General features: G+C 42.3%; 1 protein-coding gene across 5 annotated transcripts in view; it reads left to right on the top strand.

The window, feature by feature from the left end:
• Window positions 1-15,419, top strand: part of TRPM8 (transient receptor potential cation channel subfamily M member 8) — a 30,090-nt gene extending 14,671 nt beyond the window's left edge. For 2 of the 5 annotated variants that reach the window (XM_042874668.1, XM_042874672.1), the window contains 12 exons: window positions 349-494; window positions 1,110-1,222; window positions 1,916-2,132; window positions 4,924-5,015; window positions 6,006-6,147; window positions 6,939-7,110; window positions 7,566-7,743; window positions 8,923-9,113; window positions 11,380-11,479; window positions 12,306-12,339; window positions 13,614-13,694; window positions 14,892-15,419. In XM_042874668.1, coding sequence (XP_042730602.1) covers window positions 349-494; window positions 1,110-1,222; window positions 1,916-2,132; window positions 4,924-5,015; window positions 6,006-6,147; window positions 6,939-7,110; window positions 7,566-7,743; window positions 8,923-9,113; window positions 11,380-11,479; window positions 12,306-12,339; window positions 13,614-13,664 — 1,436 coding nt within the window. In that variant the 3' untranslated portion in view covers window positions 13,665-13,694; window positions 14,892-15,419. The other 3 variants (XM_042874669.1, XM_042874670.1, XM_042874671.1) reach the window with 3 other exon arrangements.
• Window positions 15,420-19,815: the final 4,396 nt, after the last annotated feature.

Genomic DNA, 19,815 nt, shown 5'->3' on the forward strand with positions numbered 1-19,815 from the left:
AAGCTTAATGTGTGCAAGTCTATTATGTGTAGAGTGTGTGCATATGTTGTTTTATCATGCTGAAAATTTGGAAAGAAGTCTTCAGTCTGCATGGTTTAATGTTCCATTTTTTTAGTCAGTGAGGGAAATTGCATCCCAGTTGGTGGAATACTGAGTCTGAAGTTGGAGCTCAGTGTGTGGTTGTGCTGGAAAGTCTATGTACAAGTATGCAGCAAGTGCCGTATGAACAAGTGTTAATGCTGCAGGACAGGATAATTCCTGCTCTTTGAGCTCTGCAACTGTTTCCAAATGGGGAAGAGGCTTGGAAGAGGTTCCTTCTCTCCTTATGGACCTGCCTGTTTCCTCCAGAGCTGTTCACCGAGTGCTACAGCAATGATGAAAACCTAGCTGAGCAGCTGCTGACCTATTCCTGTGAAGCCTGGGGAGGGAGCAATTGCCTGGAACTAGCAGTGGAAGCAAAAGACCAGCAATTCATTGCACAGCCAGGGGTGCAGGTAGTATCAGTGCAAAGGTGGTGCACATATCACTGTAACTCTTGTGATCTGGGTGACTTTAGGAAGAAAAGCAAATATTCTTGCTGTCAAAATGCTGCATCCACATGAATAGCCTGTGGAAACTCCACTGCTCAGGCACTGTCCTCATGCAAGTCAGAACCTATGGGAGTGCTGTGAAATGCATCCCTTCTTGTGGCTTCCATCCCTCCTGGAAATGGCTGAATTATCAAGAGGGGACGATTATTTAGAGCAGTAGATCATAAAGTAAAATAAGAAAAAAACCCTGATGATAAAGACTGCCCAAAGTGGCTTCTTTGGCACAGCTTCTGTGTTCACACAGTTGTGGATATACTGCCTAGTATAAAGTGCCTCATAAATCAGTTCAAGGCCTGTTTAGGCTCACATTCAATTCCTTGTCAGATAAACTAAAGGATGACTGGATTAAGGAACCAGCACGCTGTTACTGATGCTGCTGTATTGTTGATACAGGAATAATTGTTATTTTGTTTTTAATCTGAAGGTTTTTTTTCTTCTAAATCAAACTTGCTGTGATAGCATTCCTAAGTTATTTTGTTGTTCTTGAAACAAATGAGAGTATTTTCCTTTTCCCTGCAGAATTTCCTTTCCAAGCAGTGGTATGGAGAGATTTCAAGAGATACTAAGAATTGGAAGATTATACTGTGTCTATTTTTTTTCCCTTTAATAGGCTGTGGTTTCATTTCATTCAGGTAATCAATTGGATTCTCATTAATTTAACAGAGTTAAAGCAAGTCAATTAATCATAGAATCACAGGGCAATTCAGGCTGGTAGAGATCTCTCAAGATCATCCCCTTGCTACAGCAAATTGCCCAGGATTGTGTCCAGTTGAGTACTGAATAGGAGCTGTGATGGTCTGCAGCACGGGTCTGATGGGGAGCAGCTGAGGGAACTGGGGTTGTTCAGTGTGGAGGAGAGGAGGCTCAGGGAAGACCTCATTACTCTGCAACTGCCTGCAAAGAGGTTGTGGTGAGCTGGGGTCGGCCTCTTCTGCTGGATAACAGCAATAGGACGAGGAGTAATGGCCTGAAGTTGCACCAGGGGAGGTTCAGGTTGGATGTTAGGAACAATTTATTCTCAGAAAGAGCAGTGCTGCAGTGGCACAGCTGCCCAGGGGGTGGGGGGTCACCGTTCCTGGACGTGTTCACAAACCGTGGAAGTGTGGCACTGAGGGATGTGGTCAGTGGGAATGGTGGGGTGGGTTGAGGTTGGACTTGGGGATCTTAGAGGTCTTTTCCAACCTGAGTGATTCTGTGATTACCTTGACACTGCTATCCTGTGCTAGACTTTGCAAGCTTTCTAATTTTCACTTTGATAAAGAGCGCAAATATTTCCAGGCATAAAAGCTGTGCTTTGAGACCTTTTCCTTCTTTTAATTCCTCAGGAAAAAACCTGTGGAGAAGAGTAAGAAACTCTTCTTGTATTACGTGTCGTTCTTCACCTCGCCCTTTGTAGTCTTCTCATGGAATGTTATCTTCTACATTGTTTTCCTGTTGCTCTTCGCCTACGTGTTGCTCATGGATTTTCAGAAGGAACCTACCATCCTGGAGATCATCCTTTATGTGCTGGTCTTCATCCTGCTTTGTGATGAAGTGAGACAAGTAGGCAGCTCTTGAAAACCAAAAATGTTTAATGCTAGATTTAAAGCCTTGCCTTGATGGTTTCCTCCCTCATTCATAGCTTAAGGCAGTGCAGTCTGCTTTAAAGTTAGAGAGTAACTGCTTCCTGGGTTGTACATTATGTCCAATGTCTGATTCCTATTTACGTCCCAATGGCTGCAGGCTTTGGGGCTGTTGAGCTATTTTACACACAGCTTTGGGGCTGTGTGGGTACGTTGGTGCCACTGGAGATGCTTCTTAAGGGCTGCTTGATTGAGGTTGCCAAAGCAGTTGAGAACTTGGAGACTAGATTTAACAGAAGATTGACCTAGATACACACCAACACGCACTGGTTTTCAAGCAAATTCAGTATTTTGGGGACCTGAATCACAAGGTGCTGGAAATGTCAGTGTGGTTTCAGTGTACAGCTGCCTTCTGCTTGCCCTATGAAGCAAACAAGAGCTTCTGAGTGATGTGTGAATCAGACCACTCTCCAACCAGATCTCTCCCACGAACCTAAATGACTTGACTTAGTGTTGATGCTACAATGCTTAAATTTCTATGTAGTCTTTTTCCTTTTTAATACTCATGGTAGTACCTTATTTAAGCCAGCTTTACTTGCTAAGGAAAATGGGATGAAAGTGAAAGACTGTCACAATGAAAACACCGATGGTGTTTGTTTCTGCTGGTTTAGGTTCTGGTGTCTCTGGACCTGTCAATGCATTTCCTGTGTGGACCCAGCAAAAATCCAGGGGAAAGGCTTAGGGGTAGAAACCTTTCTTCTTCCCGATGCCACTATTTCTCACTAACCTGAGCAGATAGAACAGCTTCAGATCCCAGTGGTTTCTTTAATAGCTAGCAGCCAGACTGTATCAGCTTTATTATGGGAGTGGAGGCAGCTAAAACAGAGACTTTACTGAGGATTTAAACTTGAAGCTCATATCCTCACTTCAAAGCTATTTTGCTAAAGAGCAGAAGGCAGAACAGAGTCCCAGCCCTACTGGCTTCTTGGGATACTTTCTCCCTAGCTTCCTCTGAGATTGAGTGGACAAGTATGGGTCCAATTCTGCTATCAAAATATTATCTGTGTCCTTAATAATTACAAAATAGTTTTGTGTCAGATTTTGCTTTCATATCAAAGGAAAAGTCAGAGTAATGTTGCATGTGGTCCAAATGTAGATGCTGCAGTCAGATAACTATATGGAGGAGAAAATTGGTCCTTTGATAAGTAATGTGACCATGGAGTTACCAACTACTAGAAACATTCCCTTCCTGCTGTCTTCTTTGCCTCCTGGATGTAGCCTCCATCCAGGTGAGTGGGCAGATGGAGGCGTCAGGCTGCAGCCTGCTACATTTAATACAGCTATAGGGCAGCGCTGTGCTCATTTCTTTGTGAAAGACATTTGGACCCTGTGCATCATGTAAAACATCAGTTCACTGTCATTTCTAGTTGTTTTTTTGCCTTACTGAAAGCAAAGCAACTTATGTTTGGTGTAGGAAATTCTTAGAGTCAACCCAGTGTCACAGGATTGCCGTCCTCCCTCTGCGCTCAACCTTTGGTACCTTAAATAGTAAGAAAGGGGTGCGTATGGGTCCCGAGATGCTGAAATAGTATCTGGTAACATCTTGAGCCTTGCAACCTGCTAGCTGCCAAATACTTGTCTATCTTTAGCAATGCATGAGCCACCAAGTGTCAGAATTCTGCCTTATGAAGGGCTGATGGTCCCCCAGGAGTCAGGAGACTATGCTCCACATAGGCTGCAGCATTGTAAGCACTTGTTGAACCTCCAGTTATCTGCCACTGCATGGAATTACTTTCAACAACTGCATGTGAATTAGGGGGTTGGAGTTGATTTTGTTGATTACACAAGTCAGATCATTCCAAACATGAATAAGGTTATGGAGCTAACATTCTGTGGAGCCTTTGTAATGGAATTTTTTTAATAATCAGAGCTCAGGACTAGTGGCTTAAACTATCTCTGATTTGAATCCAGAAGTTGGTTGCACACATTTTCAATCCAGGATGCACTACCAGTCATTCAGTCTGGGAAACAGTAGAGATTCTTACTAGCATGGTAATTTAGAATTAGAGAGTCTGGTAGTTAGAAGAATTAATTACATCAGCATCTTTGTTCTAAAGCACATGCATGTAGCTAGGGACAGGTTACTTGAATGAGCTCTGATGAAAGAGAAGCCTGAATGCTTCAGTTGCCCTGAAGCAGTGACCCCACCTCCCCACATTGTTTCAGCTGATGCTGTTAGGTCAAAGCAAGACTCCTTTGACCCAAATGGCAGCAGCTTGCTGGAGCATACTATGATCTACTCAAAAGCTCCCCGAGGAGCATTTGTGTTCATTCATGTGATCCCTAAGCACATTGGTCTCAGCCTTCATCAGGAGCATTCATTGTAGCAGCATCCATGTGATTGGGTTGTGTCCTCTGAGCACAGGAACCCACATTGTGGTGCAGTGTCTGTGGTCCACTGCAAGAGCATTAAGTCGATGAGCTCTAGACATAGAAAATCCTGACGTGTAAGCAGTGAAAAACATGTTGCCAGTAACTTCTGGCATTGCTGGGTTCCTAAAAAACTCTTTGGGTAAATTGGAAACAATCTGGTGTACGTATTGTGTCTTAGAAAGTATTACCTGAGCAAGGAAACAAACCTTACTGTTGCATTGGCAGAAGATTTACCCATCCAGTGGGAGAGATGGGGGGAGGAAGTACTCGTGTATGAGCACCTCAGGTAACTGGCCAGTGCTGTGTGACTGTTGCTTTCTGCTCTTTTTCCATTCTAGTGGTATATGAATGGCAGTAAGTACCTCTCAGATCTGTGGAATGTTATGGATACCCTAGCAATCTTCTACTTCGTAGCAGGGATTGTGCTCAGGTGAGTGGCGTCTTCTCTTGTGGCCGTTCTGTGACATCCCTTTCTTTCCAACTTTTGACTGTAACTTGTCACGAGATTTTGGGAAACATGTTCCTGAAACTCCCTGTTCTTTACGAAGGCAACAAATACAACGACGTCTTGACTCTAAATTGTTAAAATCAATTAAAGAAATAATAAGGTGATTGGAGGAGCACCTGCATGAAACATTTTCTCTTTTGTTTAATGGAGGTTGAGTCTTTCCCTTGAATCAAAGTCAACTTCCCTAAACTCAGATCTTTCTGAGCCATTGGGACAACCATTCTTAGTCTGGATTTGCATAAGCATGTTTACAAGAAGATGGCTTAAATGGACATAGATTTAAAGACAGTGCCTTCAAGTCTGGCAATACAAAGCATAATAAGCTTTCAGGATAAAATGATGAATGTCCCAGATAGTCAGAAGTACTTTGGGATTTTTCCTGGCTCCTGTTATTGACTATTCAGTATGGTAAACTGGACTCTGACCTGTAGTGTGTTGTGTTTAAGTGAACTGTAATTTTACTTACAGTAGTGTAACAGAATGTCCTCGGTTCACATAAGCTGCTTTACACGAATGGGTGGGTTAACAACCATGACAAAGATATGATGGTATTGTAATTGTTTAGTCAGCTATAACTTAGCTCTTGTTACCTCAGTGCAGCAGAGTGGTTGTTGCACTGTGATGAGGCTTAAGGATTACCTAAAGGTGCCTTGCTGTTAATATTAGAAAGAGACAGGAGAAGGCAGTGGTATAGCCAAGAGAGAATGTGTGTAAACATAGCAGGAGTTAACAAGTTTGATGATAAATACCAAGTGGGACTGGGTCAGAGTGGGCTTGAGACCCCGGGTAGCTGTGTTGTTTTCCAGTGATTCGCTTTTCACTTCCCATTTCAGTTGTTCCAGTGTGTTTCTATGTGACTTCTGTATGCTTTAGCCAATGCTCTTCTTCGCTTTCTTTTGCTGTCTCCATCAGGCTTCACTCATCTGATGAAAGCTGTTGGTATTCTGGGAGAGTCATTTTCTGTTTGGACTACATAGTTTTTACTCTGAGACTGATCCATATTTTCACCGTTAGCAGGAATCTAGGACCCAAAATTATTATGCTGCAGAGGATGGTAAGATTCTGGCAGCTGTTCAAGAGCGTTTAAATAAATGATATGACAAGGTGTCATATCAGCACTGTTCTGCTGATGGCAGCAAGTTCACTCCTTCTGTTAAATCTGCTAAACAGAATTAATTAAGATTTGAATAGGACCTAATTAAGAGCAAGGCCTTTTCCTCTGTGCAAGATTGAATTTCAGACTAAAAAAAGATTAAAGAACAGAAGAGAAATTTTTCTTCCTCGTAGCCTTTTGTCTTACGTGTTTCAAATGTTTCAGTGGCATATTTCGGTCACTGGAGGAAGGTTGGTCTGCAACAACAGGAAGGCTTAACTAGGATATTGCTAGTCTTCACATATCTGTCTGCCACTGAAAGCTGGAAATGTATGAAACCACTAGCTGGAGTGCTGGGAATATTAATGCCAGCTTTAAGCCACCTGAGATGGCGTTTACAGAAGTGGTGGCTGCTTTCACCTGGCACTTGGCTGCAAGGCTTACTGGTGTAATTGTTCCACAAATAGCTTTTACATGTGGATCTGTTTTCTTGTGGAATGAAGCCTGTCTGATGATGGTGGGCCAATCTGTATTCTGAAATTTCTTGTTTTTATGGTTCTGTAAACGTTTTTGAAGTTCCCTCGTGGGAATAGTCAGTTATTTCTGTACGTGCATGTTGGTGGCTGTGAATTTGCATGAAAATGATGCTAACCTCATAGACTTTTCTGGTACGTGCTCTCCACTCTCACATCATATCAGGGAGAAAAATGAAATGTGGGACGCCGACACATTTGCTTGTTGTCCTTTTTCAGATGATAGATGTCTTCTTCTTCCTCTTCCTCTTTGCTGTGTGGATGGTGGCCTTTGGTGTGGCCAGGCAAGGCATCCTGAGGAAGAATGAGCACCGCTGGGAGTGGATATTTCGATCAGTCATCTATGAGCCATACCTGGCTATGTTCGGCCAGTACCCTGATGATGTTGATGGTAGCTATCTTCTCTGATTGGTGGAAGGTTCTGTCCTTTCAGTGGTTGTCCAGTCCGTTGTTTGAGTGGGAGAGGAATAATTCTGTCATCTGTGGTCTTCAGGGGGTCAGCAGCTGACTCATTTCCCAGGCTGAGGCCTTTGAAGCAAGGCCTAATATGAGAAATTAATTCCATGTCTAATAGTTTCCAGCTGTTCAGTTCTCCTGAGTGCCAGCCTTCTTTTCTGCCTAGATAGCCAAAGTAGCTGTAATAGTAGCTGTAATATTTGGGGCACAGCATCTGCCCTTTTGTCCCCTTTTCTCCCAAGAGCAACAAGGAAGGTTTTATGTTTGATGGAGGGGGGGGGAGGGGAAGAGGACGCAACACATGTTGTGTTCAGTTGCAATATGTGGGGCTGAACCAACAGAAAGAGAGGGAGAAGTTTCACTGTTTGTTCTCCTCTCTTGCCCTTTGAGGTACCACCTACAACTTTGACCGCTGCACCTTTTCTGGGAATGAGTCCAAGCCCTTGTGCGTGGAACTGGATGCCAACAACCAACCCCGCTTCCCAGAGTGGATTACTATTCCCCTTGTGTGCATATACATGCTCTCAACTAACATCCTCCTTGTGAACCTACTCGTGGCCATGTTTGGGTACGTAATAAAGGAGTGATCATCCAGCATTCTTGTTGAACCTCATCTCACTGGTTTCAGACCAGTGATCCAGCCTGTCCAGATCCCTCTGTAGAGCCTTGCTACCCCCAGGCAGATCAACCCTTCCTAATAACTTGGTGTCATGTGCAAACTATTAAACAGCTCTTAGTAATCACCAGCTGGAAGGGGTCACCATGAAGCCTCCCCTCAGCCTCCTCTGCTCCAGGCTGAACAAACCAAGGGACCTCAGGCACTCCTCACACATCATACAGCAGTTCCAGTTAATAACACCACATCTTTATTATCATAAAAAGATTGCTGTAATAAGTCATCCATTTGGTCTAACACGACTGATAGTTTGGAAATTTGGGATTGCTCTTATGATGTAAAACAACAGATAATTTTCTTGCCAGTTAAGGTCCTACATTATCTCGTGGAAGGGTCCATGAAGATCTCAACACAGGCATTCTGAAAACACCCACTTAACATTTAATGACAGCAATAGAAGTTCAGGCACTCTGTGAATTGTTTGCTCTCATGGCTTTGGCTGTGTTGGGATCATGCAGTACTTGAGTACAGTAGGTCTGATCCATGCCAAAAACCCTAATATCTCTAACAAAAACTTCAATAGCTTTTTTTTTTTTTTTAAGTGACCTATTTTTGGGGTTTCTTTTTTTGCTTAGAAATGTTAGCTGGTGAATTAATGAGATATAGTATCTTGTAGTGAAGCATTCTGTTCTCATGTGTTTCATGTGTTTAGACTGAAAGAAAATTGCCTAGAGCTAAGATAGTGAAAACACATGGAGTATTTTCTCCCTTTTTCTAATTTTTGAGTTTATTTTTTACTTTATCTTTTTTTTTTTTCCTCCTCTACTGTCTTAGTTCCATACGTTTGAAGGATTACACAACGAAGGATTGCATGAAAATGATGCTAACCTCATAAACTTTTCTGATACATGCTCTCCACTCTCACATCATATCAGAGAGAAAAATGGAATGTGGGACGCCGACACAACAAAGGATTACACAAACTTGTAACCAGGGAAAATGACTGGCTCCAGGATGACCTTACAAAAACACGTCCTAGTACGATAAAGAGAAATATTGTAACTTGCCTCTGATTGAGTTCCTTGCTGAATAGCTAATGATACCTGTGCTTTCTCCTCCTTTGCCTGTCAGTTACACTGTTGGATCAGTGCAAGAGAACAATGACCAGGTGTGGAAGTTCCAGCGTTACTTCTTGGTCCAGGAGTACTGCAGTCGCTTGACCATCCCCTTCCCTTTTGTCATCTTTGCCTACATATTCATGGTGATGAGGAAATGTTTTAAATGCTGCTGTAAGAATGAAAGTAAAGAGCCATCTATTTGTTGTGAGTAGGACGGTTTCTTCCTCCTTGAAAGTCAGCTCAGGGGCAGATGTGTTGCAATTCTTTCATGATGTGCTGTGTTTAAGCCACATACTTTGGGCAGGACATACTCAAGGGCACTGTAGAACCTCAAGGAGGTAGATGGAGTGGTAACGGAGAGCAGCTCATTTGTGTTCTCCATCAAATGCAAAGCCACTGGAGATCTTTTTGACAAGATACAAATCAAAGCCTCAGTTTCTTCTCAACTCTGATCTTCATTCAGCCCAAAGTTGTGCTCTGTTTAGGATATGGGAAATTATACTGCTAACATGCTAAAATTCTAACAGGAGGTTTCAAAAATGTTGCTTTTGTTGTGATTCTTAATCACTGTCCCTCCATAGCTTTGGGTTTGGTCTGGTTAGAGAGCTTTTGAGTTCTACCATGATACCTGCTCCACTTGAGTACTGTGCAGTTATCCAGTGCTTTCCTGTCTTCTGGGGCGGAATTACTTAATGTGCATCAGTTAAGATCAATTAAGTCTTCGAATTATTTGTATCCTTTTAGGACTGCTTGTGATACTTGCTAGCTTCAAAAGTTGTTTGTGTGTGTGTGTGTGTGTGTGTATTAGAGCACTGAATAAATTCATTCAGAGGCTGCAGCTGCTGAAAGTCATCTGCATGTTCTGCACAAAGAAATTAAAATAAACTTTTTCTGATCAGCTTCTGGTAGGGCATTCCTCCTGCACCGTTCCCAAGTGCACTGATGCCTGGCTTGGTATGCTCTAAATGTTGAGGTAACTTGTACAGGAGGTGGCCTTAGTCTCTGATTACCACTCTGCATCCTGGAATTTCTTTTTCCCTTTCTACCTACCAGCTGATACAGCTATTAGCTGCAAGGGCAGCCTGACAGCTGTTTTCTTCATGGGCTCTTCCATCTGCTAGCATGTGATTGAATGAACTACAGAGACTTTCCTGGCCCTCTGGCAAGTGGACAAACCACCTCAAAAGCAGAGGAATGGTTTAGTCCCCTAGCAATCCCCTTATTTCCTTTATCAGAGAGCACAGATATGAATTTTTTTAACAAGCTTTTTTCCCCCAACTAGTGGAATGTCTTCAATTATTAAGTGCCATTTAGAAGCAGAGGAGAGATAAGTTGAGCTAATTGACAGACTTATTTCCCTCCATCAGCATCCTGACTTTTGCCGTGCAGCACAGGCAAGATTTGTTACTTCATTAGGACAAAGGCTATATATCTTAGGGCTATAAAATTCCTTAGTGCTGACTAAAATGGTCTTGGCTGTCCACTTCCCTTTCTGGGAAGGTTGTTTAACAGATATTTCTGCACAGATGATGCACAGTTGTGCATCTTGTAGTGACAGCAAATATAAGAATTAATTAAAGCCAGAATGTCACTTTAGTTGACATGTTGATGGGAACTGAGAACTTCACAGAGAAAGCACTGAATTGACTTGCACTGTGTAGAGGAATCAGGGCTGAAATCATTTGTTGGCTCTTGGCTGCACACCTCTGTGACTGAATTAATTGCTCCTGAGGTTACATCAACCTTGGTGCTTCTTTAGAGAGCTGCAGTTGGTCTGGAGTTGCAAACAGATAAGGGTGTCTGTAATTGATGTACAGGCCTTATGCTGGCTTTTGAAGGGGAAAACTTAGCTGAATTTTGTCGTTATTAGGACCCATATGGTTTGGGCTAATCCAGTTGGAACAAGATAAAGTGCAGAAATATTATCCTAGAGGACTTTGATGCCTCCAAGTTTGTCTTGCTCTTTGTCATTGTTTAATTTACAGCATCAGCAGGAGATGCTTTTTAAGAGAAGTCAGTATTACAGCATTTTGAAATGTTTGAATTGAATGGTAGGTTATACACAGTCCTAACAGATGTTTTCTTAACAATCCACTATAGGAAAATGCAGAAGCAGTGAATACAAAGAGAAAGGTGACACCCACGTAGGAACTTTCCTATGCCTGGTGGAATGGCTGCAGTTTCACAAAGCACAAACAAAGACTCAAAAAAAAATCAGAGAGACTTTTGTTTGTTTTTGTTGCTGTTGCTGTTTTTAACCAATTATGATTGCCAGGAGCATGCACTATAATGCATTAGGGTCATGTTGATCAGAACGTTCTCAGGTGGAAGCAGGGCTGTGAATGTTCTCTATGCAGGGAAGGTAATAGCAAGCACTAAGCCAGTCTTTGTGCATCTCGTCAGTAGGGACACAAATGGACCGAATCTGATGTTTTCTCTGTATTTTTGTTTTTTTACATACATTCCCCAGGCTCAAAAAATGAAGACAATGAAATTCTGTCATGGGAAGCTGTTATGAAGGAAAATTACCTGGTCAAAATCAATACCAAAGCCAGCGATACCTCAGAAGAGTATGTCTGGCCTTCTTTGTCTTCATTCCGTTAATGTTCTGTTGAGCATTTTTAGTGATCCCAAGTTTTCAGCAGCTCTACATTTTTACAAACTATTGTGTATATGATAAACCCAGGATGAACTCGATAAATAAACCCAGTATAAAGCTGCCTTGTGGTTTTTTTAATAAGATGATTCTTTTTTATTTCTTTTTCTTTTTCTTCTTTTTTTTTTTCCTCTCTATTAGTTGCTGCACGTTGGCTTCAGAAATAGTTGATTGGGCTGGTTGGTAAAATGCTTAGACTACCAAATTGTGATGCACTGATTATCTTTGGGATCAATCCCAGCATTTTCAGACTAATAGTATAAGGGGAATGATAAAGCTAGAAAACAGCTAGAAAACATTACCTGCTATGTGTGATGGCTTAATTTTGTAGCCAGCTTCCAAGAGCTTCAGAATTTCTCCAAATCAAATGTAAGAGAAGAGCTGATAAGAATAGATGGGGAAAAAACAGAGCCTTCCATACTCTATCCCTGCTGTGGATATTGCCATTTATGAACATGTTAAGTCTACACAGAAAGACTCAGCACTGGATAACGTGTTAAAAACAACAGGTCATGTTTTAAATTTGAAGAGTCTTGACGAGAAAGATGTAAAAGTGCAGCGTTAAGAATAATTTGTATGTAGTAATTTAGTAGTAGTAATGTAGTAAAATAATTTGCAGTAAAAGCTTACTAAGGGTAGGTAAACACTTTTTGTCCAGTGAGGAGTAGATGGGGTGGTTAGCCAAGACTTCTTTAGTATCTGGATTCAGCCCTCTCTTCTGTGTCTCTTTCTGTTCTCAGGATGGTGCATCGATTCAGACAACTGGATGCAAAGGTACTTGTTTTTCATTCTGCTCTGGGGGATGTGCCTGTGTCTGATAAAGCAGATAGTGGCTCACTTGGAAAATGAATCATTTGTTGTCTTTGTTGCTACCACCAGGATCCCATTTTCATGGTGCTTTTTTAACCTGCTCCTCTGCACCCTTGATTCTGTATGTAGCTTCATATTGTGCTGGAGAATGAAGTAGAAAGATGCTTACATAGCGTTGGAGAAGTGTTCTGCAGTACCTTTGATTGGATGGGAAGCAGTAAAGCCAACTACCCACAAAACTGCAGCATTCAGCTGTTTATATGACCCTTGAAACACTGATGGGAAGAAGCAGCATTACACAGAATACATCCTTCTCAAATACATCTTGTATCAAGTTCAGCCTCTAGGCCAGATTGCAGCAGGGATCTCTGCCAAAGGCCTTGGTCAGGGTTATCTAATGAATACCACTTCTGGGGCTGTTCAAGATGGCCTTTATGCTGTTGTTTCTCTGACAGTGCATCTGCATTGCTGTAGAATTTGAAGGCAGCTGCGTGTGTGAGAATGTTTTCTCCAAAGTGGTTTTTTTTTTTCCCATGAAACATCCCAATGACTTCCCAAAGGAATAAGATCTTACTCTCCCTGAATTGTGGTGCTAGAAACTATTCCTTGGCTTGGCATCTCTGCAAATTTATATTGCAGGTGTTAAAGGAAAGGGATATTAAAAAAAACACAACAATTTGGGGTCCACAAAAATACACTTATCAGCCATCTCTGCTTTGGAGGAGCAAAAGGAGATGGGAGATAGTTTGGAGCTTTTAGCTGCTTGATGCCTGCTTGTTAAATAACTAAATTACATATGTATTAGGGCTCACTGCATTAACTGAATAGCTGAAAACTGTAATTGGAAGAGTCTTTTCAAGTATTATTGTATTTGAGATAATATTTTGCAAGGCAGTTGCTTGTATCTCATATTACTTATTAGCATTACTTTTGTGTGAAAAGCAATATTAACAGTGCTTCATTTGCTGCCATGGTGTGACTACTGAATACGAAGAGCAGTCAGTTACTGCTATCTAACTAGTGGCTGGCACCTGCAGGGTAGCCAGGTAAGCAGGAGTTCAGATGAGGGGTTTTATGCTCGTTGTTGCTGATGTTGTATGGCATTTTCTCGGGCATGTTTGTTCTATGTTGTTTAAAGGTAATTAAAACTGCTTGCTTTTCCTGTTCACTTTCTACCAACCTGAGCTGCAGTCATCTGCTGGAATGAATTAGACTGACTTGTTTTTTTAATTCTTAAGCTCTCTGATTTGAAAGGCCTCCTAAAAGAGATTTCCAGCAAAATCAAATGAATGTGACTGAAAAGCAGCTATCTGAGCAGGGTAAGCTCTCTTTAAATCCATTCTCTGACTTGAATGATTTATCTGTGACATTAAACTAATGTGCTTTTGGAAGTCCAACTAGAATTAATCAATTAAAAACATAATTTTCTTCCATGGTTTCTAACAATTTTTGGGGAGGTTTAGAGTAGTTATTCTGCTTTCTTGGTTGTAGAATAGCAGACTTTTGGTGATCATCTCATCCAAGCTGCTCAAACAGCACCAGGTCAGATCAAAGTTAACTGCAGTTTGGGACATTAGATACATACGACATCCAGGGCTAGCACTAAGCTTCAAGGATGATGATAGAGTGGCTGGGAGAGTGTTTGAAAGAGTGATGAGTGACTGGAAGTCTTAACAGCATAATCTAGAAAGGAGGGAATTAATTAGCCTAGGAAAGAACTGAGAAGATGACCGTTATCTTCAGCTGCTGTAGTATCATAGGATAGTTGTGGTTGGAAGGAACACTTTGATCAAAACCCTGCTTAAAACTGGGCTAGCTCAGATCAAAGTTTCAGGAGGAAGGAAACCATACATTCTTCATACACACAACAGGCTTAATTCACAGCGGGGCATTTCTAAGTTAAGTGACAGGAGATGTTTTTGAGCAGTAGCACTTGTGATGCCATGAAGCAGTCTGCTTTGGGAGCTTTGGAAACCCAGTTTGGCTAAAAGCTGCCTACAGTGTTTTAGGTATATTTAGTCTTGTCTTCAGAATGGTGGACAGAACCGGTCTCTGTGGAGGCCCTTCCAACCTGTTTATGTCAGAGCTAATGAGAGTGATCTCTGGTTGTTACTAGTCAGTGTCTTGAAAAGATGGAGTCCCTTTCCAGCTCATGCCCACTAAAATGTCTACGTGACATCCTGGATGTGAGCATCTGCAAAGACATAACAAGTGAGGCACTGGCACAGGTTGCTCAGAGAGCTGCTGGATGCCCTGTCCCTGGAGACGGCCAAGGTCAGGCTGGATGGGGCTCTGAGCACCTGATGGAGCTGTGGGTGTTTCTATTCATTGCAGGAGAGCTGGACCAGGTGGCCTTTAGGGGTGCCTTCCATCAAATGATTCTATGATGTTAGGTGATGCAGAGAGTTCATTGATTCAAAGTGTTTTTGCAAGACATCCAAGGTTCCAAGTGGATGAAATGAGGGTGAAAGCAAACCTACGATCTCAACTCTAAAATTTGTCTTTTGCTCACACAGGTTCCAATTCACCAAGAATCTCAAAGCTGACAGAAACCACCACGCAAACAGTCACCAACTCACCAGAGTGTCAGTGTCTCAGTTCTGTTTTTAACAAGACAACCCCTTCACCTTGTTGGATGACGATGGTAAAACGTTAAGACTGTTTCTCTCCTGTCAGAACTCCTGCATTACTCAAGCTCGTTTTCCCTTGCATTCCCAGAAACTCAGTGACAGAAGACAGTTCTTATCAGCTTCTGTTAAAATTCGCTCTTATTTCCAAGCGTACTGCTGCTGCTGTAGTCACTCTGCTTTTGAATTTCACTTGAAGGAATCTATTCATGGGTTTCCTTTAGCGACTAATTGCTTGTCTTAATAAATCTCCCTTTCCTCTCCTTCATGTAGTAGCCATCTTTTCATGTACAGCCTATCTGCTGAAGTCTGTAATGCTGGCATCTCAGGTCCAACAACCTTACCTTGGACTGCAGATGAACATCCCTCTTCTACCTGTAACTGTGTAGCTAGCAATGCAGAAAATCAACTGTTACAATCCTGCGTGAAAAGGATGTAATTCATACAGAAATACTTTGGAAATGCCTCATGTATAATCCTTACTTGTTTCTATGGGTGGGATTGGAGCATTGTAATTTGTTTTTTCTTTCAAGCATCTGTTTGCAGATGTTTGCATTGTGGATTTCAAGTTGCAAAGAGGTTGTTGGTAGCTTCAAATTTTGTTATACTTGCTATGCTCTGGCTGCTCTTGCTGTTTTCTTTCTGAAATAGCAGCTGATTTGTGTGGCATCTGTGTGATATAACTGGGCGCATTACCAGCTGTAGGGAAACCACTCCAAATGCCCCTCATTTACCTCGCAATATGTATCCATCTTCATCTCCAGCATCTAGGAGCAATCACCCAGTACGTTTGATTCTGAAGACTTAGTTTTCCTTATCTCACTATGGCACCTTTAGTCCATGTGCTTTACCATGGCATACAGCTGGTTTGAGGGGCATCAGGCAGAATATATGAAGGCAGGACATATACAGATAGGTGGAGAGAGAATTTCTCTGGAAGCAGAACATTTCCTATGGCAAATCAACCCATCTAGTGCAAAGAGAACCATTTACTGCCTGGCTAAAAAGCACAACAGGGCAACAGAAGGATACAAAGCATGGATGTTTTGGGGGAATGTTTCTACCTCTGAGATGCAGCTGACTGAGGTACAGCAAGCTGATCAAAGAGGCCAGTACACGCATGCATTCTGCAGGTAGACCTTTAAATCTGACCCCTTTTTCTTACATACCAGAAAACACTCCAGATCATCCTGCTTCATTGTTTGCAGAAGCTGCTCTGTTTTTTTCTGTAAAAGCAATCGTTTTCCAGGGAAAACTGATGAGGCCTTGACAGAATGGTTACTAATTATTTTCTTGCTGCTTGACCTTTCCTGATGGTACTGTACAGCCTGCTTTGTCCCGGGGTATAGAGCATTACAAACAGTAGTGTTCCTGATTTTTATATATATGGAAATTTCAGTATTTTCCTGTAAAAAGGATTAGGAAGAACTCAGCAAGACCTTCATAGTACTCTGTGGTATGTAGAATCACATTATAAATAATTAACATCGATTTACTTTCTAGAAATTATTTCTTGTGTGATGTTTGCATATCTAGGATGTGAAAAATATGCTTTCTGTACATAACTTTAATTTATAAAACCTGCAGGATACATGCCAGGACTCATAGTGAATAATTCCTTTGTGAAATGGTGAATGTAACATCGAGATGAAGTCTGAAAGAACAAAATGCTTGGGATACCTATTCCTGCTTCTCCACCTTGTGTGTGTGCGTGCCTTTCCTTTGTGGCAATGAATCCTTGGACAACTCAAGCCTTGAGCTTGGCTCCCTTCAGCCATGGCCCCCAGCTGAGGACTGGGAGGAGTGGGGATCTCCTTCAGAGACAGGAGGGGAAGGAAGGAAGGAGCCCGCCTGGCTCCCTGCTGCCTTGCAGAAAGGAGATGGATGTGGCTGAAAGAGGTCTGTGGGCTTTGCATGGATGGATGGATGCCACAGTGCCCAGTAGACTTCCTTGCTGGTTAAACTTCTCCAGAAAAGAAAGAGGAGGGGGTTGGCTTGGTGTTTTTTATATTGTTGGTCGTTTGGTTGTGGGTTTTTTTGAGGAGTGTTAAGAGAGAGAGCAGGGATTAACAGCAAATCAAGGTTCTCCTGAGAGTCCAGGATTCAGCTGGGACAGCCGCTGCAACAACAGCAGGTTGTCTTCTGAGAATACATTCAATGGACACAACAGCACAGGACCAGTGCAAGCAAACTTCAGTCTCCCCCCCCTACATGGGATGAAACAATTGCTGTGACAGCTTGTTTAGTAAGCCCTAGCATTTGTGCTCAAGTGAAACTGCAAAACTTAATGCACTAACACACAGTACCATGTGGGCTGCAGTGAAGAACACCAACTCTATCTCAGACAGACCCAGTATAGTAAGATGTGATTTGGAACAGCGTGCTGCACATTAAAATAAACTTGATGAGATAGTCATGCACCTAGAAGAGCTTGCAAGTGATGAAACACAGAATTCACTTGGAAATATTTGCTCAGCTGTGCTGGAAGCTGATGATGAACTGATGGGCAGATATTTGCAGGTGAACGCTTATGTACAATGTTTGGGATAAGGAAAAAAGCCTTGAAAATTATCAGTATGGTCAGCAAAATGTAAAAAACAAAACAAAAACCAGGAAGATGTATCTCTCTTTCTTTGGCTTTCCAGGTAATGGTCTTTGAGGCTGGAGGTAAAGTTTGTCTTGCATCAACTACAGCATTTTACCAGTGACCCCATAAGAACTATTACTGCTGAGCTGGCAGAAACAGGAAATATAAATATTTAATGTTTCAAAGGCTCAAGGGAACGAAGAGAGACCTCTGAAGTTCTGCTGCAGGCTGTGATGTTTAAGAGCAGCCACCCAGTGTGCAGTGTTGAGATTTTGTTTGCTGCAATGTGTGCTTTCTATTGCTTCACTCTCAAAGTCCACAGCAACGACAGTAAGAACCACGCAGGTTTAGGCTGCATTTCTTAGACCAGCATGGATGGTGCACCTTAGGATTACAGTGCAAAGGGGTTTGGGCACTGCCTCTACACGCTCATTGAATTTAATCTTTGTAAATTGTTGTGATGAGCTCAGTTTCCTACAGCTTTCAGTCCTAAGATAGAACAGCTCAGTGAGTTCCCTGGAACTACAGCAGATATTGCAAAACACGAAACTTCCAGAGTACAAAATCTGAACATACAAGATGGATCTGTTTCCGTCCTTTCCGTTCCCACTATGGGTGTGGGAAGCTGAGGTGTCACTATGTTCATTTGTTTTCACTTCACTGTCCTTTTGGCCATCAAATCTTTCAGTCTTGCTAGTGCTTTAAGAGAAAGCTGAGAATGGCACTGAGAAATGCAGCCAGCGTGGCATAGGGTACCATTTCAGGAGGGTATGTGGGCAATTAGAGAAATTGGAAAAAAGAAAGACTTGTTCTCCTCCATCCCAGCTGACCCACGTGGGCAAGAGCTGAATAACTTCTGACAACCCATGGACTGTGCACTGGTGTACCATTGCCTCCTAGTTTCTCCAGGGGCAAACAAGATCCAAAGGGAGTTGAAGTTGAGTCTCTGTTGGTGTCTGTGAACGATGGCTCAGGTCTCAAAGTCTTTGTTAGTTTGAGCAAAATCTGGAAGACTTTTTCCTGTTGCTGTCGCCTATAGTCAATACAGCAAATAGGCTTCTGCATAATAAGAAACAAGTTAACCACAGAGAAGAACTTTTAGGGAGCCTTTTGATTTTGCCAGTGCCAGAGCTAGGAAAGGAAAAAAAAAAATGCAAATAGCCAGCTTTTCTTTTACCTCGAGAGACATCATTAACTTTTATCTGCCAGGAAACAAGCCATGGGGAGTAGTTTCTGGGTGGCTGATATGGTGTTTGGACTGTTTTCAAGAGTACAGATGTAGCAGCGCTGCACAATTTACATTTTTAATGAAAATGTATATTGCAATAATCAGAATTTCGGAATGATTGTTCTCCCAGTAGTCTGGGAACAGCTGGGAGTGAAAGTGGTCTGAAAACAGTCATGTAGGAGAAGTTTAATAACTCTGATGTTCTCTTTTCTTAACTGGTGCGTAACTGTTTTCAGTGTGCGCTAAGTTGGATGTATCTCCCTGCCCTAAGGTGCTTGGCAAGCCTGTAGCGTTGCCTGGTGTTGTTGTGACCAAAGTGCAGGACCTGGCACTTGGTCTTGTTGAAACTTACACAGCTGACCTCATCCCACAGTCCAGTTTATCCAGGTCCTTCTGTTCGGCCTTTCTACCTTCTGGCAGAACAGCAATTACTCCCAGCTTGGTGTCATCTGCAAACTTTCTGAGAGTGCACTCAATCCCATCATCCTGATCATCCACTGATCTCTACCCTCTGGAGATATGTCCAGCTTGTTTTCAACCCCCCTGCCCACTTTGTTTTCAACACTCTCTGCCCAGTTGGACAGGACACAGCAGGCTCTCTTAAGAATCTTGAATCTCCAGCTCAGTTTAAATCTTCAGCATTGTGGTGCCTTGTCCTGGCTGTAGGGGGAGGAATATTATTGGCCTTCCTATGGCACAGAGAGCAGTTAAGGAGATCTGAAAAAGAAGAAGGGCAGGCTTTGCTACAGATGAGTGTGTCCAAGAGCTTGGAGGGAATCTCTGTAGCTTCAGTGAACAAGGAGAATGAATGTACAGAGGAGGCTCTGACTTCTGATGAAGTTTCAGTCAGTATTTTGATCATGTTCCCAATGCTGAAATTTAAGTTGGCTGGCAAACAAATCAACTTCATTTTGGAAGATGCACTCACATCACAGCTTGGGTGGGATGGCACACACGTCTAGTGTGGCACTACCCTGTAACGTGGCTCTGATAAGCTT

Source organism: Lagopus leucura, unplaced genomic scaffold (genome assembly GCF_019238085.1).
Source record: "Lagopus leucura isolate 7727_CA_CO unplaced genomic scaffold, USGS_WTPT01 Super-Scaffold_100012, whole genome shotgun sequence".
Lineage (NCBI taxonomy): Eukaryota > Metazoa > Chordata > Aves > Galliformes > Phasianidae > Lagopus > Lagopus leucura.